This window comes from Stegodyphus dumicola, chromosome 4 (assembly GCF_044657685.1).
Source record: "Stegodyphus dumicola isolate Sdum_Otavi_A_Nest chromosome 4, ASM4465768v1".
Lineage (NCBI taxonomy): Eukaryota > Metazoa > Arthropoda > Arachnida > Araneae > Eresidae > Stegodyphus > Stegodyphus dumicola.
Window position 1 is genome coordinate 102,505,579 of NC_140771.1, and position 27,507 is coordinate 102,533,085.

At 31.5% G+C, this 27,507-nt stretch overlaps 1 protein-coding gene across 3 annotated transcripts in view; it reads left to right on the top strand.

Moving 5' to 3' along the window:
• Positions 1-27,507, top strand: part of LOC118201335 (homeobox protein cut-like) — a 433,633-nt gene that overhangs the window by 320,441 nt on the left and 85,685 nt on the right. For all 3 annotated transcript variants that reach the window (XM_085815283.1, XM_085815284.1, XM_085815285.1), the window contains 3 exons: positions 9,666-9,798; positions 12,698-12,764; positions 16,094-16,142. In XM_085815283.1, the coding sequence (XP_085671409.1) occupies positions 9,666-9,798; positions 12,698-12,764; positions 16,094-16,142 (249 nt within the window). The remainder of the gene's footprint in view (positions 1-9,665; positions 9,799-12,697; positions 12,765-16,093; positions 16,143-27,507) is intronic.

The window sequence follows — 27,507 nt, forward strand, 5'->3', positions numbered from 1 at the left end:
AAAGACCTACAAGTACCACACTACCTTGTAATATGGCTACAAGGACCGAACTTGTGGTACCAGATTTTTAAGAGCTGAAATTTTCTTATAATTTCTCCTAATTTTTGTATCTTGAAAACAAACAAAATGAGCATCGGGATCCCTTAAATGACCTGTATGCACCAGGACCCCAGACTTCGTTTCGTTATCATGCCTGTAGCATCTGACTTTACTTTTTCCGAAGGACGCGGTTACTGTAATAACATAACAAATGAAAAGTAGTCATGGATAAATATAACTATCAGAATATTATTTCTTTAAAAGAAACCTACATTCCAGTAAGAATACATAGTAATATTAATGCTATAATAGCTAATAAACTATCTTCATTTCGGAATCTCTCTAACTTGAATCTCACAGGTTTTTACTGTGGTCTCTGCTACTCTTTAGCCCTCAGATATCCGTAAATAATGAGAGAAGGTTAGTGTGCAGCCGATTGAGTGTTAGTTCGTGTTTGCTTCGCTGTGATGAGTCGGTTCTTGTAAATTCGGACGTATCCTCGCAAATAATTTGCCAAAGTTTTGGCTTTGTTGGTAAGACGAAAACAAAACAATCGCCAAATAAAATGAAATCCATTTTAAAATTTAGGAGAGCTTCTTCTCTGAGCGCAGTGAGAAAGGGAGAAATAACACGAATATTTTTTTAATTTTCAGAACCTGCACTAAAAACTAGGAGAGAAAATATGATAGAAGCTAAAGTACTCGAAAAAATAAGGTATTTTACTGAAAATCTGTAGCAATTACGAAAAATGTTGATGAGATTGAACAGTTTTCTTCAAACATGCTTCAGTCTAAGCAACAGATGAGAAAAAGCTCAGATTCAATTTTGTGTGGTTGTGGTGGGGGGTTAATTCAGCCATTTTATTTTGCTTTATAATAATTTGATCTTAATCCATTAAGATACTCTAGTCTGTGTGGTTCATTTCAGTATTCCTTTTAGTCCTCGAAAGAAGGAGACACTTTAAAACTTTTGCACAGATATTAAATTTGTTTTCCATATAAGACATATACAGATATAGAACTGTTATTTACAAACGTATATTTAATCACATTAAAATCTCTAAGATGTGAAAGGAAGCATTTAATTTTACTGAATGATTTAAACTGTCAATTTTATATTTTCAGTTTTGTATTGGAAGTGTTCGCAATCAATTTTTATTCGAATATTTATTAAACCGATTAGGCATTGGTTCAAATTACCTATAATAATTGAGGCTCTAATGTTTATTCTTATTAAAATTTTGTAACCATTTTGACTTTTGTGTATGTTATAGGCAATGTATGAAACATTCTGTAGAATACCTAAGCATTTTCCAGACGCCGAAAACTGGCTGGCAATGTATAAATCGAATAATATTAACATTTCATACCTTTCCTGGCCATTCTAAAGAATACCAAATGATAAACCGGCAAAGTAGAAATACATCTCCGTTTCATTTCAAATATCCATACCTTTCATACGTTCATGCGTAATCTATACATAATCCGTACATTCATTTCATAATTCCATACATTATTTTCTTTAATAAGAAATGCATACATTTTGTTTTATACAAATTTAATTTTTCTTTACGTATTTTTCATAAAAGGCTTTTAATGACACACTCTCTTTATATTTCAAGATAATATTTGTATTTTCAGGAATGCACGTCTTTTAAGTAATAGCTTTATCAAGATCCCCCTCTTTTTTTTCAAACTTTGCCTAAATAGCATTTGTCCTTCTATAGAATGCCAAGATATTATATATACAATTCAATATATACAATATATTCAATATATTCAATATATACAATACCTAGTGAAAATATATAATAATTCTCAAATTTCATGCTTTGCCTAAAAACGCCAAGTATTCTATTAAATGCCTTAATGTTCTATAGAATGTCGGCGTACATTGCTGGTAACATGCACATGAATTAAAGATAATAGGCTGGTAACATGCACATGAATTAAAGATAATAGAGTTTTAAAAATCTTCTAACTTTGCATCATCATCATCACCAGCATGTTGTTGACTGACTGAAGTCGGAAACTCAGAATACGCTCTGTGTTGGACGATTTGGAAAAGAAGGAAGGGCTCCTGATAACGGAAAATTTTATTATCGACCCATATGCCAAACCGGAAATCAATAAAATGTTTATTGCCTCGATAGGTTGCCCTTTGAGGAATATAAGCGTGGCCATTAACTGGCATCGAACGGTCGGAGGGTCTGTTACGCAACTACCGATAAGACCCTTCGGTTTCTGAGGGTTACTACCTTATAAAGCAAGGCGATATTTATGTCTCCAAGGTTATTTCTAACAACCTTGCAATGTTTTGCATAAGGCTCTTGCGTGTAGGCGCGATTAATATTCATTTAGTGATGCTTCCAACCAAAAATATTTTTTTGCGGGGAGGGAGTCTATTTGTATTACTGTTGTATTATTCATTATTTTGAAAGTAAAATTCTGTAATTAATACCAGTTTTAACGTTAATAACGTCTTCCGATAGAGTCTTTTCGAAATTTATGGAGCGTTATGTTACGCTACCATACATTTATCTCCATGCGGTTTGGCAGATATTATCACTGCATGAATAAAACATGTCTTTAAACCTTACACATGGCCTTCCAAATAAATATTGTGTTCAGAATTTGCTAGAGTATTAATATTTTAATCTGTCTTTCAATCATTTGTACAAATTATTTAACAAATTGAGCAATTTAAAAACAATAAACGTACCTAAAAGTTATTTAATTTTTACCTCATTTTTAATAATATATTTAACTGATAAAGTTGAAATGCATTTTATGTAATTGATAATATTATAAATGTTTGTAACATTATTATAATTCACGCAATAATTTTTTAACGCCAGTATTACTTCTCTCAGTACAAAATTGTTTTAATGATACTGAAATAACTGTTCATTAATTATCCGAAATTATTAATTATGTATTCAAAATCATTAACTACTACTAATAAAATTTGTTTATTAAAAGTAGTATATTTTCAATGTAACACATGTAGCAAATGCTTAAACATTAGTAAAACTTGGGACAAAAAAGAAAAGGATTGATGTTAAGTTTGTAAAACTTTTATCTATTTCAAGGGCGTCTGACATAGGTCTTCTTTCAGCAAGAATGGGGAAAAGATTGCCGTTCTCCTGGAGGGGGGGGGGGATTCTTTAATTTTCTAAGCCCTAAAATTAATACAAAACTTTTTTCATAATTTTACAATTACTTCTAAACAAAAGTTTAAAAAAACAACTAGAATAAATTTTAATTTATGTATGCCCAAGATAAAATTAATATATCTGCTTTTTTTGGTTATAACAGTTTGATTAATAGTTTGATTTAAAAAAAACAGTGAATTGAAAAGACGCATGGTATTTACTTTACTAATTTTATCGTCCGAAAATCAAGAGGGGAAAATCATGCGAATAATTTAAGTTCGAAAGGACACGGTTAGAGTAAGAATATAACATTAAATCTTCCGTTATAATTTTTAGTGCTAATCGATTGTTGAATCGAATTTGAAAATAAATGGTGTTTCGAATATTTAATTAATAAATAAGATAGCTTTGAATTTCGAAAAGCAAAAACTCCTACACAGAGAGAGTAACAAATTTTTAAAAAAATAATTAAAATTACGATGTGTATTACGTATATTTGTGAATATATATGTAAACGTTATACCACCCAGACGGGAAAGTAGTTAGTGATTCTGACTGCCGGCCGGAAGGGCACGGGTTCATATCGCGGAGAAGGAATGGATGCAATATGTCCGTCCCTTCTAGAAGGCAACAGTGGCCTACCTATTTGGTACCTCCATAATAAGGAAACCACCGCTTCTGGTCTTAGTAATGCACAACGCCTATGAACTGTTAGACCCTTCCGTTGGAAAGGGAGGTGTAAAAGTTTTTATATAAACTGGACACCTCATTCATTATCCGTTGAACGGTTTCATTTTGTTGACTTTATTGTTGACTATATTTTTCTGACTTTATTTTGTTGTCATTAAATTTCTCTGTTATTTCTTTAGTACTGATCGATTAGAATTGAATTAGATCGAATCTTTTTAGGTATAAATAAGATAGCTTTCGATTTCAAAAAGAAGAATCTCTTAAATCGGAAGAGTAACAAACTTTAAAAAATGAATTATAATTACGTTATGTATTACTTACCTTTACGCATATATATGTAAAGCTATTTATATAAATTGAAAAATCGAAGCTAGAAGAGTTCATGGCTCATTATCTATTGAACGGTTTCATTCTGTCTTGTTTTGTTGTCATTAAGCTGTTATTGTTTTTAATGCTAATCGATTTGCAGCCAAATTCCGTGACTTCACTTGACTTTTCGTGACTATTCTTCGAAGTTGAATCAGTGCAAATTGCTTTACAACAGACAATCATCGATTCGCTTATTGAAGGCACCAAGTGCACGGGAAATATCCGTCGTCTGACAAGCCAAGACCGCGAGAACCTGATTCCATAGCGAATAATTTTGTTGAAGTTTTCTGGAGTTGTAATGACATATGTTCATAATTAGGCCAGTATTGCTCGCAAATTTACTGCTCAAAAAACTGGGCTTATGAAATGTGGAGTGATATGATCTGACTTTCTTAATTCGTTACAGATGTCGGTTTCCATACGAATGAAAAATAAAAGTCGAGTGAAAATAAGATACGTTTTTCTGTCATTGACTTATAGCGCCATCTGTTGACAATATATCTTCTGTCTGCCTTTGGACAGATTTAATGCGATTTTTAATTTAGATCTTGGTACCGCGTTTTTATTGGTTTCGTTTGATTTCCTTCAAATAATTAATTTCTCGTTAAAACATTAAGTAAAATAAAAACTTGCACACATAACAAATTCGGTTGAGATCCTTTTTTCTTTTCTTCTCCACCCCCGTAGGCCAAATATCTGTTTATTGAAATGCATATGGGAGGAATTTTATTTTTCGATTTATGCATTATTTTGATAATTTTTTATTTGCGTAAACATGTAACTCTTTTCTGTTTCGATTAAAATAAAGGAATGGAATTAGTTTTTATTACCTTGGTCCCAAAACTAAATACATAATTTTACTTATATTTTTACTTTACCTTCCCCTCCCCCCGAAAAAGATGAAATGCGATGAAAAATTAATTCGCTTTCGAATATTTCTGAGAATTTGCACAGGCAGGTGCAGACTTTTTGTATTTAACTCAGAAACGAATAATGAGTAGTTACCAAATGGGATTTTTGTTTAAAGAGGTACATATAAAAGGTTATGTTTTGTATATATGTAAAAAGTATTTACAGATAAAAATAGATTACATATAAAAAGTACTTACAGAAATGCTCCCACCTAAAGTTCTGATGCTGTTTTCATAAAATCATCTTTGTTTTTATTTATTGAGTTCTCCGCCATTGGGCACTATATAAAAGGGAGAGATGCCCTGTGGAGGACTTTTTGAGGAAAACTAGCTTGTATGGTATGGGTAGCTTGAGTGGTATGGGGAAAACCACGAAAACGCTCATGCAGTCAGTCCCTTCGTCGGGACTCGAACCTCGGGCTTGGTTATTTATGAATGCCCTTTCTCTCATTTTCCGTAGTTTTCATAATATTGGCTGCTTCCTGTAGTTGAACCCTTGGCAGTACTGTCGGTGATGAGACCAGCAACAGATGGGTTCCGCCTTTCCGACAAATGCATTAAGCTGCATGTGTCCGACCAGTCTTTGTACCATCAGATTGTAAAAATAATCTCCTAAATGAAGATTTTTCAGAATTTTTAACATAATTTACGAAATTTCTACAGTTTTTCAAAAATCTTTCAATTTTTTTTTCCAGTTGGGTTAATAATGAAGAATTTTTTAATCATAAATTTAATTTGCCTTTTTTTAACAATGCCATGATTTTGAGGTGGTGATGCAATCAGCTTTCTGAATTAAACAGAAATTCAAATGAGCTTAATGTAGTCTGACTCCACCTGACAGATAGTGAAACAGACAGACAGTGAAGAAACACGACTTCGCATACTTTCTTGTTACTTTGATCAGAACTGATAACTTTTCTACGCGCAGAGACAGTGATTCTCTTCCTTTATTATTTCCTCCTTACTGTAAATTAAAGTTTATAAACATGATAAACTATATAAATATATATAAATTTTTAAGTTTAATTTTAGCTAAAATTTAAAAATAAGTAAATAATTTGCATTAAATAAATAAAATTTTTAGCTTTCGTAATATTTTCATCGTATGTTTGTAGAAATAAAACCATAGGACGCCGATACAAGGACTGCATTGTGACGTTTATATAATTTTAACCCTGTAAACTGTTAACAGAAAAATTAAATGTATAAGAATAACATAAAATACACTTAAATTTTTGTTTGACAATTTCGATTTAAAGTTTGCCATTGTTAGCAGCCCCAACTCGTTTTCTTCAGAGTGTATTTAATTCAAGCTGTTCAACTTATAAAATTAATGTATACAGTGTACTCTCGATTATCAGTGCGTACATTATACGGTTTTGCGGATTATAGCGTTGAATGGGACACACTCAACGCTGTATGCGATAGTATGTAAAAGACTAACATTGCAATTTTTCTTCTATAAGCACAAACACCGTAAATATACAATAATTCAAAAATAAAAGTATTTATTAACAGAGCATAGAAAGACGTACAAAGAGAATATACATCAAAACAGAACGTGCACCAAAACGGAACACCTATCATTTAGAATTAACGTTCGAGTCACGGAGACATAATATTGGAGAACCTATTCTCATCGCAACTGGAGGTCGACTGACTGTAAGTTGTTCTCGTTGCCACTAGATGGAGTTCGATAAAATAGTTCGGTTATATCCAAATAGTTCTGTTAGAACGCACTGTATTTAACATTATGAGAATTATGAGCATGCTTTAAAAACCAAGAACTGCGTCTTTAGCTTTAGTTTCAACGATTAGCTTGCATTTTTGTATCTCCAGATTTCTGAAGCCTTCCTTATTTTGAAGAAGCTGAGGCAATAAATCAAGCTGTATGCCAAATAATAATAATAATAATAATAATAATTTAAAATCCTTCGAAAATATCGATCGGAAAACCATCGAGAATGGTTCGATGGCGATTCGACTCAGCCGGGCTTTCAGTGATTGAATCATGTGGATATCGTTTCAAATGTCACAAGAAGCAGAGAGTGCTATTGAAAATACAAGCGAAGAAAGTTAATAATTACATTACTCCCGAGACAGCAAACCCTTCTGCTGAGACTCTGTTGGGCTTCGTCGAACCAAGCGTGTTCGAATATAATGATAAAATAGAACTTCAAAAAATACGCTTTGAAATTCAATAAATATTTAAAAGTTCTCAAATACGAAATAAAAAAATAAATAACAATGAATTTTCAAGTAAAAAAAAATTAAACACATATAATACACATCATAATTAATAGCGTGAATTATCAGTGACCTGGGTGCCGGCATTGGCCCGGATAATCGATAGTGCACAGTATATATAAATTATGTAAGTCAATAAATTTAATACTCCAAAGAACAAGAAAAATTTTTTGAAAACTTTAAAAAATCATAAAATTCCTATGAAAATAAAAATAAAGGATTTCACCAAATAATTACATCGCATCGATAAAGAAGGCGAGCTGTAATAAGAATTTTAAAAAATGAGTCTTAGCCCAAAATATGGAAGAAAATGTAGCTAAATTGTAAAAACTAAAAACATAATGAATTAAAATACCTCGAGTCTGAACTTCAAGCGTAGGTCAGACCCGAACAATTCAACAAATCACATTTATAAAAACCAGTGAACGTTTCTGTGTCCCGTGAGTGTTCTAAAACAATCTTAAATTAATTAAATACATTTTGTAACATTCACAAAACCCACCTCCAATGTTCATGGATTTTTATTCCGAATGAAACTGTGCTTATTCACAGAAAAAACAGAAGAATGTGGGCAAAAATGCTGATCATCCTGATCGTAAAAAGCAACCTTAACAAAAAAATTTAAAAAATAAATTTAAAAATATTCTTTAAATTCGTCCAAGTTCATATAATAAAAGATGTAAAAAGATGAAAAAAGAAAGAGTCGTTTTTCCGCCTATTATATATACTCGTATATATACCAGTTCATCTGTAATCTTATTGAATCAGGATAACCTCTTAGAATAAACGCTATGTTTTCTATTAAAAGTAAATATTTATCATAATAAGCATTTCGCCTTGAAGACCTTCATCATGATGTGAAAAATTTAAAAAAAAAATATCTTTATTCAGTAAGATTTTATTTAAAATGGACATAATAATTGATGCAATAAATGGGGAATAATAATTTATCGTTATTTATAAATTATTTATCAATGATTTATAAATAATTAATCGTGCAGTTTAATGGAAATAATAAAGAATTCTATTTACAAAATTCATCTACAATTTTATATCGCGAATAATAGAAGAGATGGGATAAAAGAAAAGGATAAAGGCCTAGGATAAATTAAAAAAGATAATGGATTATGCAATTAAATTAATGGAAAATCAAAAAAGATAATGACTTATACATTTGACATTTCAATTAAATTAATATATTTCGTTATTTAGGTGCCCACACTTACTCGCGGTATAAAAATGTATAGGAATTATTTAATGTACTGTTCAGACTAAATTATATGATAAATTATTTTTCTTCTTTTAGTGCATTAATTATGATATCCATTTTAAATAAAAGATTATTATATTGAAATCTTTTTTTAATTGAATTTTATTTTCTGTTTTTTAATGTCAATTACACATTATCAATAATGAAAATTTTTAGTCATTATTAAAACACAAGCAATAAATTAGAAGAAGATTGTGAAATAAAGTAAAATAACTCAACGTCTTTCAGAGAATGAAGAAATCGCTTTGAATATTCAGTTTCGGAAATTAGATGTAATAACAATGTTACAGTCAGTATTTTACTTGAAGCTAAATAATAATAATAATAATAATGATGATGATGAATATCGCCAATTTCGTCATCAAGTATGCCAAAAGGACAAACTCAAAATTCTTTTTTCTTCAGTATGCTTCCGACTGCAACACATTTTTTAACGAAACGTAGAAAATTGTTCTATTTATTGTTCTATAATTTTTTATCATTCTTGTTTAAAAAGAGGACGAAAAGTTTGTTTTACAATCTGTGAGAGTTTCAAAATTTTATTTTCGATACATAGGTAGATGTTGGAATTTTAAAACTATAAACATCAAATAGTATAAAAAAATCGAGCTATTTTCAAAAAGTCGCCTAAAATTAAGAAATAAGGTTAAAAATTTCATTGAGAATCTTTTTTGAGTCGTATTCGATGCCAGAAACAGTAAGATTCTGATGTATTTAGTTTATGCTTTAAACGATGGGCAAAAGATCGTTTAAACGGTAAATTTAAAAAAATGTAAATCGAATTTTTAAAAATATCTTTTCACCACATTGCGTTTTCGTCGACAACAATGTGTGCACAAAATTTCAACTCGATAGCTCATCAGGAAGTAGGTTAAAAACCGATGACGAAATTCCATCATTGAAACACTGTGAGTGAACTAAATAAAAGCTTATAAAAATTAATTTTAAATATATTTCCTTTACATATTTTATTTATTTATTTCAGGACAAGGCCGAAGAGAAAGTTCCAGAGCTCCTCCATCTTTTTGATGAGAAAGAGAGCGTGCAAGCCGAATCTCGGTTTGTCGTCAAATCAAACCTCGAGGAGGCCGAGAGCAAAGTTGCCCAACTCCAAAGTGGTCAGTAGATGCCTATATACCATTATTGTTATTTATGTCTGAAGTTTATTCGTTGAAAAATTCCTATATTTCAATAACATTACATTTCCTAAATATTTATTTTAATTGTCTTCCAGAATATTTTTATAATCAATTGACAAACTTCATAACAGCTGCCACAACATCAATTTCCATAACAAACTGTTCAAAGTATCAAAGAGGTGGTTTACGTAAGAACAATTTCGTTGATTTCTAAACGGTTAAAATTTTGATTTTTACTTTGGTCTACGTCTTGATAGTTTTCGTCACAAATCTTAGTCCTCTTCAAAAGTTTATACAGATTTCAGTTATTCAAGAAGAGAAATATTGATTCTTTCCACGGTGGACATCGTCGTTCTTGGGAAGTTACTCTTATCGGTCATGACCATGAAGTCCTGATGTCCGGTTGATGGGACAGTTATAACTGTGAATTCTTTTAAGTTATACTCCAGTGGTGTACTTGTTCACAAGTTAATAATACCTTCAGCGTTGTACATTATTTTAAATTTTTCTACAGCCGCTTTGTTGGCATGGTGATAAGAAAATCGGCTTCCATAGCCTTGAGCCCCATGTTAATATCCCGCAAAAGCTATGAAAGTTTGTTAGTGTCTTTGCAACAGGGGGCACTTAAAATGTTGCCGAGCTGAACATCCTCTCGAGAGGTTGAGAGAAGAGAAAGAAGGGTAACGAAACCTCACTTGGTTTCGTATGGAATTCTTTTCCAAAACTAGAACAGAGCTGAGCAAATCTCTACTGACATCTGTAAGGTACTCAAAGCCTAAATGAGCGACAGGCGCAACCTTTAATAACCTCTCTTAATTTGATATCTGGTTCAGATAAAGAGGTTTAGAAACAATAACGAATTCAACCACAGACTGTGTTTTCAGTAAACTTTTATTTGATGATATCTAATTTTTGCAAGTTTTTTATTTTTGTGCCGCAATAACTCACGTTGACTAACCAGCCTTTTACTTACCGGATTTCTTGCTTTGGGGGGGGGCATATTATGTTAGATTTTATTTTTATATAACTTTCCACGGTGGTGTGAACTTCTGTACACTGATACCCCCGTATCTATGGTTCACAAAGGAGATACAAATATCTTTGAAGTTTCAAATTGCGCGCCAAGTGATGAACAGCCTATGGGCTAAATGGAAAAAACACACTATGCAAACTAAGCACTATGTTTCCACAGTAATCCCGACCATTTGGCACGTGCATATTTTTCCTAACGGATTTAACTTATGGGAGAGAGATGAAACTGGTATATTCTCAGGTTACAGGTCTCTCTTCAGAATTGCGCTTTTCCTAATTAATCTTTACCCCATAACGACTATAAAAATGTCAACGAGAGACCAAGATCATCAATGGTCAAAGCGCCCGTGTCTTTCCCCCATGTACACAGATTTCCCGTTAAACTTCTCTCGGCTTTGCTTCTAACAATCTCCCTATTCTTGTTAGCGACATACTGTCGTCCACAGAATTCTGGATTTACGCTACAATGTCTTCCAAGCGTAAGAGTATATAGCAGGGATGGCCAAAGCATGGTTGGTGAGCCACGTGTGGCTGTTCTGCAAATATATGTATTAAAGATGATAAATTGCAACTACTCAATGTGCAAAAAAAATTAATTAGTTTATTTCATTTCTTTTCACAAAGTTATTAGTAAGCATCAACTAATCAATGTCCTGACGTAATTAATTAATTTCATTTCTCATTAGTTCAGAAATTTAATAATGTTATTTAAAAGCTTTAAAAAAATTGTAGTGATTCTACCAAACAATTTTGCAAACATGCTGAAGTTTCGTGAGTGTTTCAAAGCTGTGATATGTCAACATTTACCAGAAGGTATCAGGAAGAATCAAAACTTTTAAAAACTGAAAAAGAGTACTTTTACCGCATCAAGCTGTAATTAGGAAAAAAAAAAAAAAAAAAAGACACCATAAAATTTCATGTTGTCTTCGACGCGTCGTCACATGGTGAAGGCAAACTGTCGTTGAATTATTGTTTAGAATTAGACGTCTCTTTCCATTTGAAACCTGTTGCGGCTTTTACTTACATGAAGTTTTGCTATCCTTGGTATATAGTGATGCTACCAGTGCTTCTAAACTTGCCGTGGTATACCAAAGAATCCAAAACGATACCTTATTAGAAAGAAAGCAAAAATTCTGAAAATTAAATAATAAATCAATTTATTTAACATTACAGTATATGAAATGATAAACATTGTAAGTATATTTTATTATTACTTATTACTGTTGATAATGTCTTACTATCCAAATTTATTAATTAAACTTCGCCGAATCACATGGATATCCTGTTTTAGTTTGCGCTCGTTTTTATCCGCAGTATAGCCTAGAACGAATTACCTGCGAATACGGAGGTACTTTATTTTGAAAAATTTTATTTAAGGAAATAAAGCTTACAGCAATCTTTTTAGAGCCCCTAAGTGACAGTTAAAACATATCCTTTTGTTAGTGCTGAGTGCGCGTGCTGGTAAGCCTCTACGAAGATCTGATCAATCACTATAATTATTTCTTCTTATATGTGTCTACCAAATGTCCGGTATGTATATTGATAGCATCGTTGTTATCAGATGCGTTAAAAGCATTATTTGCTTACTATTATTATTATTATTACGTAGTTAATTATTTACTTTTAGAATCAAGGAGTAATTAGTAATGTAAGATGTTCTATTTAAAGGTGAGCCCGTTCATTTTAGCAGTGTATCACATATTTACATACTTCCAATATTGTTTCCAAAATGTGTCTCATAAATGAGTCCATGTTTAAGTTACATCGTATATTATTATTGATTGCACAAGGATCTGATTTTTTTTGTATTGTTTAACTTAAAGCATTTTTTTATCTTCTGTTGCAGCCTTGGATAGATCTCAGTCCCAACTTTTTGATTTAAAATCCAAATATGATGAAGATTCGAACGCCAAGTGAGTCCTTAATTTTTATTTACAAACATATTTAAGATTATGGATTGATAAGCTATGTGATAAAATATGTGAGAGCTCTGTGATAAAACGAAAAGAATTCTAAAATCAGAAAATTTATTTAAAATTAAGGAAAGCAAAGTTTATGCAACCGTTTTTCAAATACTACACTGAATTTATTTCTATTTTTTTGCAAAGCAAATGTTCAGTTAATCATTTCACTATATAATCTTTTTTTTTTAAATTTATCATTCATGTTCACAGAAATATTTGCAAAATCCTGATTCTTGCATGCACAGTTTTTAATCTTACTTTGTATTTCATTTAAAGATGACAAAATTGGGAGGTCGTCGTAAAAAAAAAAAAAAAAAAAAAAGTAAATAAAGACTGTTGCTGTTTATTTCACTAATGAAAATTTATCATTTGCGTTTTTAAGAAATTGCACGTTTAAAGCAAAAGTATGTTAACATTCATATATTTTAAGATATTGAAATTGAAAAGAACAAAAAAAGGAATCGAAAATTCGAGTTATCGAAGGATTTGGAAAATTGCCCGTAAAAAACATTTGGGTTTCTAGATAGATATTGATATAAATTTGGGGTTAGGATTGCCAGAAAGTGGCAAGGAAAAGCGGGGTTGTCATATTTTGGGAATTATTATGCGTATTAATGATAGAAATTATTTCAGTACATAAGAAATTTTATTAGCTAAATTAAAAGCCACTTTTTTAAAAATGCGTTCATGTTAGAAAGTGTGATAATAGCGTAAAATCATGTAGTTCAAATGAAAAGTTATGATAAAAATAGTTTTTTTAAATAAGAACAGGTTAATTATTTTCTCTTTGTTTTTTATTGGAAAAGTTCATTTGATGTTTTTCCAAGGATTCGGAACAGATTAATGTCATATACCAAGGTACCACAGTAGGTACTTTTCTTTACAGAGCAAAAATAGTACTTACAAGTATTAATGTTAATAGTTTAACGAAAACAATATTTTAAAGACTATATCTTTTGATTTCTTTAAAAACCTGTTACGTAAAATTAAATTGTAGAAAGTCAAACAAGCCAGTTTTGCTTTATTCCAAATGAAAGTAAAACTAGCACTTCTAAAACAAATCGGATTTTTATTTAAGGAATACTTTGAAATGCTTACAAAAGAAAGAGTGGAGTTGTTTTATTTAACGACTGCATTATCTGAAAATATTACATTATGCAAACTAGACATTTAGTGATTTTGCACAGGAAATCCTTGGTTTGGGTATGACATATGTCGTCGACCCTCTGAAGAAAAAAATTAAAAGTTGCAATTTTGTATTCGAGTATTGGAAGTACAGGAAAATATTATAGACGAAATAAATATTATAAAACAGAGGCCTCAAACTGGCGACCCTGTAAGCAATTTACCCGCGGATACATTTCAATTACGTATTTTGTTGCAAATACGGTGTTGCGGAAGTTTCAAAACTAATCATTGGAAGCCCGTGTTTATATTATTTTCATTACTATTAAAAATGAAAGTAAATAGCACATCAGCAAACCTCTAAATTTAGCTAATTAATTTACAACATATGGTATAAATCTTATTCAAAGATATGAAGTTACATATTTAACTTTTATTCATATTTGTCCGAAAATAAGTACGGTCATTTACGAATTTTTACACTATGAATAATTGCTCTGTTTTAGAAATACATTTATTTGTGAACAGCTCTTTTTCACATTTGAAAACTTATAAGAAAAAAGCCGATTGACCGATGAGCATCTACAGTCCACCATAAGAATAATTTCTAGTAATTTTCTCCCGTGTGACGTTACACAAACAAAATTTATATTTACATATAAAATTTATAATTATTTACATAAAAACATATGTATTGTTACGAAATGCCGATCTGCGGTAAGATAGCTTCCCCGCAGAGCGGGGTTATGATTGCCAAAAAGTGGTAAGAAAAAGCGGGATTGCCATATTTGACGCGAAATCGACCATCTGGCGACACAATTGGCAATATGCCATAGACGGAGCGAGAACATTCTAGAAAGAGCATTCCCGAGAATGTTCTCGAAGACAGGTCAAAAGTTATATATTCCCCGCTGTACGCGGAGTAGGAGTAGTATCTAGAATATCTTGAATTCAGTAGTGTAGTAGTAACTTGAGTTCAGAGGTTAGCTTGACAGCGATCGACCGACAATTTAGTGCTTTGCTGTGAAGCTGTCTTCACCGTTATACCGTTATAGCCTAAAGGCTGTGTTGCTGATTTTTCCAGTGTGTTTGTCGTAGTTTTTCGACGACTGTAAACCTGTCTTTGGAACTGTCCTGTGTAATACTGGCGAATAAATTGTGTTTTGATTCTTCATCAAGTGTTTTCGTCAGTTACTTCAAATCTACGAACCTGTAGAACGCAACAATATTTTAATCAATGTGTCGAAGAAAAATTTAATAAATAAAAGAAAGAGATTACGTTGTCAATATTTATTCTCAAGTTTTGTTCCACTTGGAAGGTTTTCTCTAAAAAGTTTCCATAATTTGTTTTTGTTAAAAGTAAGGTATTTAGTTAGTGATTAATTAAACATATTAGAATTATTTGAAGTAAATGTCAGTCTGAAATATATGTTAGATGTTTATTTGTCAGGTTATTTAAATTACAAAGTTTATCCAACAAAAATTTCTTGCAGGTACTAAAGTTTATATTTCAGGCAGGAAATAAATAGAAATTTGAATTTTATCCCTTTTGCACGTTATTGTTATTATTTTTACGTATGTACGTATGTTTTGATAAATATTTAGTAAGCGGAATTTAAATTAAAATGGTTTTTATTTAGTCGATAAATTTATTATTTTGCAAGTGAAAAAAAAAAGAACTGGCCCATTAGCTATTTTTGATACAACTTTGCTTATAATATATATATATATATATATATATATATATATATATATATATACGTGTGTCTATGTGTGCACACTATACGCACCTTTTATTAACTACACTAATAATCCAAGAACCAGCCATCAGAAAGAAACTTTTGCGTGTTTAAAAAAAAAAAAAAAAGTGAAAACATGTATAAGAGAAGTAATTCGAATTAATTTCTTATAAGGACTTAAATTTAAGATAATATACAATTAAAATGCTTCTTTTTTCTTTTTATCTATTTTTAACCATGAAATGGAATGCTAAAATAAACGTAATAAATTAGATTTAAAAAAAAATAATATGAGTCATTAGGTTTCACATAGCTTGAATGGGAATCTGTTGTGATTTTGTTAGATTTTGTGTATCCTCTTACATATTTTGCCTTTGCTTTAATTTTCTCCTATACCGTTCGTTTTTTTCACAGGTCGGATGAAATGGAAATTATCGTAAATGACTTGGAAAGAGCAAACCAGGTGAGATAAAAATACATTTTGTTTCTCATTGCCAATTAAAAAATTAACTCTTCCCTGATGTAGAAACTGCATCGTTCCGATTTCACAAGTACCGAAAGAGAGTTTTGTGTTTGTAGTTTTCTTTTCTTTTTTTTTTTTTTTTTCTTTTCTATGGCCTTTTTAAAGCTCTTTATATTTCTTACAGACAAAGCCCGAAATCCTGTCGAATCAAATAAACATTTGCCTCTCGAGATGACCGGCCACTTCGAGCTTTGTCCAGTTGATCTGGCTTGAAGTGGTCAGTCATCTCAGGAGGTGATTGACCATTTGATCTGGCCATTTATTTATTTACCTCTGTTGTATTTGTTCATCCCCCCTTTCGACCATTAATTGTTTGAAATTTGTCACAATCTTGGCTAATCGTTTACTCTGCCTTTGACAGCTGGAGTATATACGTATTCTTCAAAGACTCTTTCGAAGCAGTTGCTTCCCAGCCATTGCGGTACAGATAATTAAATTACAGAAGTGAGGCTTTTCGACCGATATGTTAACTCCCGATGGACCGGCCACCCTTCTGTTGGCAAAAAAGAAAGAAAATTGATCTGGCTAAAACTAGAAGTGGCCAATTATTTTTAAAGGCGTGTAAAATAAATATGTCCCTTTAAATGTATTTAAATTTGATTATAAATAAGACTTTGTTTTGTTTGCATGGTCAAGTGAGTATCCCCAAACTGTAATAATTCTTTATTAGGCTGCACTCATAAAATATTTCTCTCTCTCGATCAAAATCGTTTTGCGTTGAAAATTTTACTTATGTATTTGATTAATACATGAATGTATTTAGGGATTTCTAGCATTTTTATCGTATATATATCCAAAACAAAACAGTGATACGGGATTTTTTGCTTTCTGTGACGGGAGCATCTTGTAAAAGAAGTTAGAGTAGCCATAATTTAGAACTTTGTTGTTAGACTCGAATTTAGTTCGATTTACTTAACGGTAAATGGCAACGTCGTGCATCCATTAATTTTTAGGTTTGCTTGTGAAAAATATTTTGATTATCTTGTAGATTTCGATTCTTTTGAGAGTTCTCTCTCTGGGCAGAATATGGAGTAATAAATTCATATATTTGAAAGCACTGTCTACTAAACTTCGTCGGAAAAGAAATATGCAAAAACTTTGGATAATCATTTTTCGGGGTTTATCTCTCTTTTTTTTTTTTCAGAATTAGTACTGATATTTTAAAATTTTATTTACTGGAAGTAACTTGAAATTTCCGCTAACTTCAAACAATCGGCACGAAACCAACTTAATATTGTAGAAGTATATGTGTCGCAATTTTGTAATCCATTAAGAAATGTTGTATTAATTACCAGAAGTAAGTTCTTAAGTACCAGAAGTAAATGTTGTTTTTTATATTGATTTACATGTTTGATGGTCTGAGAACTGCCTTGTATATGATACAAAATCGTACAAAAGAGCACCTGGATACGGCATCCTCCTTTGTCGAAATAAATTGACATTTCAGAGTTATTAATAATCCCGAATGTCTTTTGGTATAAGCAATACGAAGTTAACGATATGACCATCGGGAGGAAAAGATTATGTTCTATTTCAGGCTTTCCCAGTTGAGGCTTTTTTTTAATCGTGCCATTTCAGTCTCTCTTGATGGGATAGGTAACAACGAATCCTATTTCAGCCTAATCATTCAGGATCAACGTAAAATCCGAAAAAGCTGTTGCAGGCCGCATAACTAATAAATATGTATAAACTGATATCACGCTAGTGCTTCAGCCTTTAAACTTAATTTAGGCACGGCTTAAGATAAACCATTAAAGACACTGGTGATTACATCTAATAGCATAAAACCAAATGTTTTTAAAATTTGATTACAACTCAATGTTATTATTATCTTGAAATAGGATCATGCCGACTTATAAAAAATAATCGGGCCTAATATATTTTGAAAACTGAAACACCGAAAGCGAAAAATGGAAACTTTTTTGGAGGACATGTCTAGCATTAAATGTGTATTAAAAATACAGTGCTCTAAAGAATCGTGAAAATCGTCAGTAATATTGCTATTACAATTCTTGGTACTTTTCTGTTATTGGGATAAGATTCAGAAATGCATGTATGCATGCATGTTATGGATGTATGTGCATATATATATATGTGTGTGTGTAAGAAAAATAAAGAATATGTTAAAGATTAAATTTGCAACGTAAATTTCCCTTCTCAATTCTAAGAATAGAAACCCCTCTCTGCACTGCGTCATTTCGAGACAATTCTATGTCATATGATTCTTACATAATTATGGTGATGTAAATGGAACTTAACCAGCCAATAGTAATTTTAGAGCAATATTAACTGTCCAATCAAAATGCTTTGAGAACCAAAACTAACTCAGTCTGACTCAGGATTTCATCCTGAACATTACGCATCTGCTTTCCACGCTTTGGCCTACTGCTGCTATATATCCTCTGCTGCTTTCTTGCTACAAAGTTATCAAAAATGTAAGCCTTTTGGAACAGGCACATTTAATGTGCCGACTTTTGTGTAGCCGCAACAATTTTCTGAAAATGAAACTGAAAATTTACTCTGCATTCGCTTCCAACTTCCCAGTCATTATGGATCAAAACTTCTACGACATCAAAATTCCTGACTCTGCTCTTCAGTTACTTTTGACTTTGAATATATCACATATATACACACACATACTTATATACCTCCATATATGCATGCATACAGGCTTATATACATACATTCCTGAATCCTATACCGATAACAGAACCAGCCAGTTCTTAATAAAATAAATTCACTATTTTACGGATTTTTAATGGTGACTTTCGTCGTAGGGGAGAATATTAAACCATATCTAGGAAAATTAGGGGAGGGGTTATAATTATCTGCTTACCGAAGTTACTATTTATGGTATTAAAATAAAGACTGTGTCTCCTTTTCTGGCTGAAATATTTATTATTATGCATTTGAAGAAGCCTTCTTTTTTCGATTTTCTTGTTTCGCTCACAGTTTATTCCGGCATGACTTAAGGTAACACGAATTTTCCTTTACAATGTTACCTTCCTCCAGTATCTTCTCACGAGCTATAATGCTTAAATAGTACGGTTTTTGATGTTTTTATCCAGAGCATCTGCAGAAGGGGAAAACAAACTTGAAATGGTATGATTTTTTTTGTCGTTATTTCCAGAAAGGCCTGTATTGGGAAACCCCGGAACGGTACATCATGGGGGGAGAATGCCTGGTCTTCTTGTTATCAAACACATATGGAAATAACTGTAAAAGTTCGAATAGTTATGATTGGCGAGGACGAAAACTTCTTGAACTGCATTCTTTTCTTGTGATATGTGTTTCGTAACTGTCCTTTATCCAACAATGTTGCTAGGTATGTTTGCACAATATGAAATATATTCTGTATTTCCCTAAGAAATATGAGACAATATATGATCAGTTATTAATACGCTTTGAATCTAGTGTTATTACCTTCCGGAAATCTGCCGCCGCAACTATGTCGCCGATGTGTTTACTCAAAACATAATGGTTGCAATCTTTGCCAGTGCAATTCCCTATCCATATCTCGAGGATTTACTGCCTTTACCAAAGGCCAGTCTGTCAAATACTTGCCATTTTATCTTTTTCGGCGGATATACTGTGGTGTTTGCTTTTTGATCGTTTTACGACTGTGCATTCTCGTGTCGCGACCGTTATTAAGGGAATTATTGTTATCTATCGAGTTCGAGTCCAATTGCCGGCAATCTGTCATCACCCGTACTTGGAAAAAAATAGTCGAAACAACAATTCTAGTCATATATAATCAGTCGAAATGCTTTTGTGCAATAGGCATTATCGGCGTCCATTCTGCCAGCCATAAAGAGAGGAGATATATAATTGATATCTAACTGTCGTCGTTAAGGGTGGAACTTCCGAGGTGTCTTACCTTTATTCAGCTTGTTGTTTGCAAGAAAAACAAATTTCTTTGAAAACAACGCGATGGAATTCCCTATCTTAACTATCGTTATGCGTAAGTATTTCGTTTGAAATGTCATCATAAATTATTCAGATGATTTTTTATTTCGCGTAAGTTTTTCTCGAATTATTGTGATGGTATAGCAGCTTAAATTGCAAGATTGTTGCAAATATTCTTTTCCGCTTCAAGACGATTCTGAATTCGCTTATATGATGGATTCTTTTGGAAGCAAAAGCTGTACTTTATGTGTGGATTTTTAACTTAATACATTAGAATTTTTTTTTTTTTTTTTTTTTTTTTTTTTTTTTTAAAAAAGATGAAAAATGAGCAACATTTTCGCCGGGAATCGAATCGCGAACCTTTGGAACCTCCTCGCGCAGACCACCACACCACGAAGGCATGCTAGGAAGGTGGGAGAAATACCTTATAAGGTTACAAATGGTCATGTCCAACAAAATGTATATTACTACAATGATCATCTATATTTCTATTTTTATATTAGGTTTTTGAATTTTTTAAAGTAATTTGTAAGGGAAATTAGGGAAACAATTTAAAATTACCGACCAAACGAAATTAACAATGAAAAGAGACATTAAATTTGAAACAAAAATGTCAGGGCAAGGAAAATAATCAAAATACAAACTAAGTGCAATAAAATAAAAACAGATATCTGAAAAATAAAAGTATGAATTTAAACAAACAGATATCCTAGTTATAAAGATGAGAATAAATCGAAGTTTTAATTCTAGTGCGAAAGCAAAGATATAAATTGTTACTAAACAAAAATTAAAAATAATGGTTTGAGCAAATGAAATTAATACAAAAAACGGAATAAAATACAAACTAATAATAAAAAAATTTAAAAACATAAAAAACTGAAAAGGTTTAGATTTTAGCGATAGCCCAAAAGGGCTGTTTTATGGTTTAGTATGGTTTACCAGTCGGGATTACTGATAGAGATAGCCAGGAGAAATAATGAAACATTTTATAGAATATTAGATGAATATGCATTTAGACCAGCATGGGAACGTTATATATCTTCTGTATATTTAAAAAGTGAAAAAATATGTAACGTAATTCTGTAAAAATATTTCTCTTTAGGTGTATCTTGAATTAACTGCCAGTGAGATTAAAATGTAAGCAAAATAATAGTAATAATAATAATGTTCTTAAGAACTGCATTTATTACTTTTAAATAGTTTGTTAATTCATAACAGGCAAATTACATATGAAAGAATAATATCTTACATTTTTCCAAATAACAGTAGGCCCGAATGAAAAGTGAAGCAAAGCAAAATCAAGTTTCGTAACTGATAGCTCTTTTTAGACTAATAAGATGAAATATGGAGAAAATTTTAAATTATAAATTAAATTAGCATAAAATCAAAAAGTATGAGACAAATGAAAAACTAAAAAGGAAAAAGATCAAATCAGAAAAAAGAAAAATCAAATCAGTTTTAAATCTGAGAAAATGTTAATAATGTGAGGTAAGAAATAAAAGAATAAGAAATTTGTTCTGATACATCTTCTTGCGGTACTTTCATCAAGATTCGATTTAAAAGCTGATCTTCGCAAAACAGATAATATTTATTACACATTTTAATTGCCTTGTAAATTCTCCTTTGAACATTGCATATGTTGCATTTTCTTGTAAATTAACCACTTCTTGTTAACAATTTTTCTAAAAAATCTCTCATTAATGATTTGCAATCCGTGTCGACAATTATGAGAATGTAATTAAGGATGTCTTAGATTCTGGATATAAAAATCTTTTAAAGATAAATGTGCGAATTTCGTATCTTGGCAATACACTTGCGGGAGAAATATTTGTTTCGAGCTTCAAGCCCAAGCACAGTCTAGTTAAAAAAAGTTCACAGCAACGTCCTCAATAAATAAGTCGTTCCTTCGTTAAATAAGAGCAGACTATGCACGTGTTGATTATGTTTGTTTGAATGTTAGCATAGCAATTTTTTCCCATCCTTTTGCATTGCTGTTTAGAATTCGGGATTTCCTATTTTGTATCTTCAGTTTTTCAACTACTTTTCTCAGCTTAGTTCTCAAACTAATAACTGCCTTAACTGTTTGGTTTATAAACTCTTTCGTGTGTTAAAACTGGAACCTGAGAACGAAGATTAGATTGCGGTTTTTTACAATTACATTACTTTTCCAAAATCTTAATAGGCATCACTTTGAAAACGGGAAAAAGTTTATTCAAATATATTACTGTAAATATAGCTTTCTTTAAGTTACTAACGATATCATTAAAATTTAGCCATGTTTGATAAATCATCCATCGCTATCATGATAAAAGCATTCTTAATTTCTTAATTATCATAAACGAATTAAAAATTTTTAACGCATCGTTAAATTTTCAATTAAAATATATACTTTTCCTCACCGACCTCTTAAAATATTTTGCGAGTAGCTTATAAAGCATGACCGTTCTGAAAGTGACACCATTGGAATTTCTGTTTTTCTTGTGAAACAATAGTTATTCTATTTGACCGAATATTTCGAGCGAATAGTCCATAGAGAAACGCCTTCCTTCCGAATACCTGAGACAAGACAAGACGCCTTCTTACGGTTCCGCGATAATTAACTAACAGTTTCCAACTTTGTGTGCGCCTTGCTGTGTAACGCACTCTTCCTTTCTGCACGCGCAGAAATGGCAAGTATTCCCATTCTGGAACAAAGCGCGTGATTGAAAACATCGCGTGCTATCGTCCTTTCACCCCCACCCCGGCTGCTATTTTCTACTTTTCTGAAAACGCGCTCAAATCGAGTTCCGAATGCTTCGGACGCGATGGTCCAGGTGACCGCGTGCCCTGACCAGAAGCGTCGCGTGCTGCTAAATTCCACACATATCCATTATTAATGGGCAAATGCTGCCCAATGTTTGCGATTCGCCAAGGGTTACGGGAGAGGTTAGCTCCCAAATTACCATTCCTTCAGCTTTTATTGTATGTAGTATCTGCGAATCTACTCGGTGCACGTGAATCCCCCATTGATATCGGCTCCCGTGTAGCTATGGAGAGTCACTAATTGTCGTTGTTTTCCTCTGGCGGGAAAGAATGCAATCGACATCGATGATGATTCCCGGCTGTGAAGATATCCGGCGCGTTCGATTGTCTCGTGAAGCCGGACTCGCGTGTGGAAGGAAGGTGTCTCTGTTTATTAGTAAGTAGTAACGGACTTTGTATTGTCTGTTGGTGCGCATTGTCTTGCAGGGTTCGATCGGCGTTGTTACTGTCGCCATTTGCACTATCGACGAGCAGTTTAGGTGAATCCGTTAAAATTATTTTAACGGGAAACAGCATTTTGTTTTGGGGAGAGAGAGGGAAGCCCATTTTAACGGACTTGGGTACAGAAGTTACGAACTCTTTCGCTTGAAAGATTGGGCTGAAAATTTTGACGATATTCGCTTCAGAAGAATCTTCTTAGGGGCGATCCTTTTCCGATTAATTCCCCTTCTCACGGAAGAATTAATGAATTAATCAACCGAACGATGGAATTAGCATAGCTCTTTTGATGAACTTAATTCTTCATACTGAGAAACAGTATTGATATCGGATCAAAAGTTTGTGTCAAGATTACAAATTATGATAGGAAGTTGAAGAATATTTTTATAACCGATTGTGTATCATTATTGCTTCAATTTGCTTTTATTACGAAGGTTTAAAGTCGTTATGAGAAATGAACTCAGTCGTAATAAATACTATTTGAAGTTTTGCTTGTTGCGTAGGATTTTGAAGTAAATCCTAATATGTTCTTATTCAGTCATTCAATAACTTATAAAGAAATTCATCCGTGTAAAGTTAAGTGAATTAATTAGAATAGCTAAATATCTGGTGGATAAAATTTATTTACGTGTTTAAATTTCAATTTATGTGTCTATTTAAAGCCTTTGTTGAATTTAGAAATAGTATTGTTTCAATAACTATTATTATTGCATCTGAAGCAATAGTGTGTTTTTTTAACACTTTACAGTGGTGTTTATTGTTTTCTGTTAGCATATTGGAATCCAATAATGTAAATAAATAGATGCATTTTAATATATCTTTTATTTATTAAATAATTATTAAAATATCTACATGACGTTAATTTACTATGAACTAATATTAAAGCATTTTCTCGTACCCTTTGGCATTATTATTTGTAATACGGAGGCCGTTCGAGCATTTTTATCCAACTTTGCTCTGCTATAAAAAATGGCCTGCATGGAAAAAAAAAATTTAACTGCAATAAGTGTAAATTATCGTCTGCTATTTGACAATTTTGTTTTCAAGAAAAACAGCGTTTTTAAAAAAGTAGTGGACGGAAGGCTATGTTTGTGCTTTTTCCGAAGGAAATTATTCGTATTTAGTTATTAGAAAATGCTCTGAAAACCTTGATTTTTCGGTATCTAAAGCAACGATAGATAATATTATCAATAAGAAAGGGGAAAAAAAGTTTGGCTTCAAGAAGAAAAATTGTTCAAAATAAAATACACATCTAAAGTAAAAATGGAATGTTTCGTATGTTGCGTAGGTAAGGACTTTAATGTTAAAAAAAATCAAAGGACAGTTACATTAATCATTAAAATAGTCTCAGTGTCGACTGTTAACAAAGGATTTAATGCTGATTTGGATCTTAAAAAGGCGAAAAAAACGTAATATGCATTGTCTTTCTCCAACACATATCCCCGAAAGGAGAATGCGCTGCAAAATTCTCTATGAGAAACAATGAGTCGGACAAAAATGGAAAAATGTTGTTACAATAGATGAATCTTGGGTATATTTAAATGACCGCGATAAAAAGAGATCCATTTATTATAATCAAAGAGAAGAAAAAATTCTTAGAACAGGGTTTAAAACATCCTAAGAAAGCTTTTCAAAGGTATTTATGATTGTTGTTGGTTTTTAATATAACGACAAATAAAAATCAAAGAGAGCGCAAAAAACTGTTAAGGTCAACTCCACATATTATCAGGAGCATATTTTTTGCCCAATTTTCAAATACGAAATACCTTCTCTTTACCCATAGTGCCATCAATTAGTAGAACTGCATCAAGACAAAGCAAGCAGCCGCACGTCAAAATCCACTGTTAATTTCCTGGAATAAATGGAATAAGAAACGTGTATCAAGTCCATATCCTTCACTCGTATCCCTACTAAATCTCGCGATGTTTCATCCAGGGATTTTTGCGCTTTTGGACTTTTAAAATGCAGATTGTCCAGACGTCGATCTACAACCCTCCTTGGAAAAAAGTGCTAAAAAAGAATGGGATAAAACACCTCTTTCGCTACTCAAAAAAATTATCTTATTTTCTTGGAAATTACGATGTAGAAAGCTTGTGAAAAATAAAGATTATGAATGGAGCATTTAAAACACAAAAAAATTTTCGTAAAATATTTTGTAAATGCAATGAAAATCGTCTAAAAAAATGTGCGAACAACCTTAGTTAGATCGTTTTTAAATACATGATTTTATGTACCATATCTTGAATTTCAGAAAATTAATTTCTTATATAGTATTAACTTTTATTATTAAATTTAGTATGTGTAAACTTAATTTTTAAACTTTAAACTGCTTAGTTTAAAATTGCTTTTTAGGCGGTAAACTAGAATCTGCATAAGAAATTTTAATTGTGAATTTGAAATATATAAAATTCATAAACTTTTACGAAATTGTATAAGTATTAAAACTTGATAGTTTTTAATCTTTTTTGATGTTTTAAATACTTTTTTTCATCGTATAAAAACTTAAATAGTGAACTTTTCGATATGCTAGACTAATCTGAAATTTTCAAATCTCAGTCTTTTTAAATCGTTTTAAAAATACCATTAATACTTGTAATTTTACTAGGAAAAGTATTGTCAAAATGAAACTAAAGTGTGAAATTTACTCAAAGTGGTGTTTAAAATCATGTGTCGAAATATTTTGTTGTTACTATTTTTTTTAATTATGTAAGAATTATCATTTGATTAGAGTATAATTTGTTACTAAATTATAAATTTCTAATATTTATATAAGATTAGGATTATAAATTAAGCAACCGTTATGCAGACAATTGATTAATGCGTTACTAATTAAATCAAAATTAATGCTACATTTCATTTTTGTTGTTAAAATTTTGAAGATTTGCGCTTATCTAAGATAATTGACGAATTTTAATTTGTGTATCTTGTTTTTCTTTTAATATTTATTAAACCAAGTTTTAAATTTATTCTTTTCGACTTATTGAATGTCTTTTAATTCTGTGTTCTCGTTATTTACTTCATTGTAATGTCAAGCTATTATTAGCCGAAGCTAACGTGATTTTACTTCATTTAATTACCTGTTAAAAAAATTCTTCAAAAATTAGTTCTGTGCACTGTAATACGAGGTTACTCCTTTCCTTAGAAGTTGTTAGTCCTCGTATTTAAAAAGGTACTTTGTGATAGTTTTCGTTTTGATGAGATGAAAAAAAAGGAAATAAAATTATTTTGAAATAAATGTTATGTGTTAAAATTAATGTTTTTAGAGTTTAAAAAACAAACGTATACACAGAGTACTTCCTACCTAATATATCAAATGTGTAGAGAACTTCAGTTATACTTCACATGAAGAATTTTTAACAGTATATGCAGAGGAAGTTGATTATTGTTGATATTCGGTTGCAACGCATGTAAATCCAAGAAATGGGTTTTATTTTTATTACCGTAATAGTCTCAGCCGGTATAAATATTTACCAAGTTTGTCGTGTACTTTCTTTAGTAATTAAAATACGCAAGTTCAAAACACGATCAGTGTCATTTATTCGTTTATATTTGAACACCTCACTACCTAATTTGAACTAATCACTAATTTGAACACCTCACTAACTCATATATTTTAAACAGTAAAAATTAAACATTTTTCATAATAAAATAAAGAACTGCGGAAATTTTACATGGTTCGCAGTAACTTACGCAGTTTGGTTGTTTTTTAGTTAAAATTTAGTAGTACTTGCAGAATCCTCCCGCGCCCGACCCTTCCATTTTTCACGCAGTAACGTAGTGTCACATACATCTAAATAATGCATTTGGAAATTTACATTCAGAATTTGCTTTAATGCAATGTTTAATTTCACTGTTAAAACGGTAGAAAGGAATGCTATATGAAAATAATAATAAAAATCGTCATAATGCATCTTACATTCGATAAGATTGGAATATGGGCATTGCCAAACAACGGAAAATGGCAAAAATGTAAGTTGGTCCTAAATAAATCTGCTTATATATCGGAAACAAATGTTTGGTCCTTCGACTTGTACGTATCACTCCCTATATACATATATATTGCTCTAATATTAAAATTCGGACAAAATTTGAAACAGAATAAGCCAGAAGATGTTTTATATCTGAAATTATAAACACTTTTTACTTTCCCTTCAGCCAA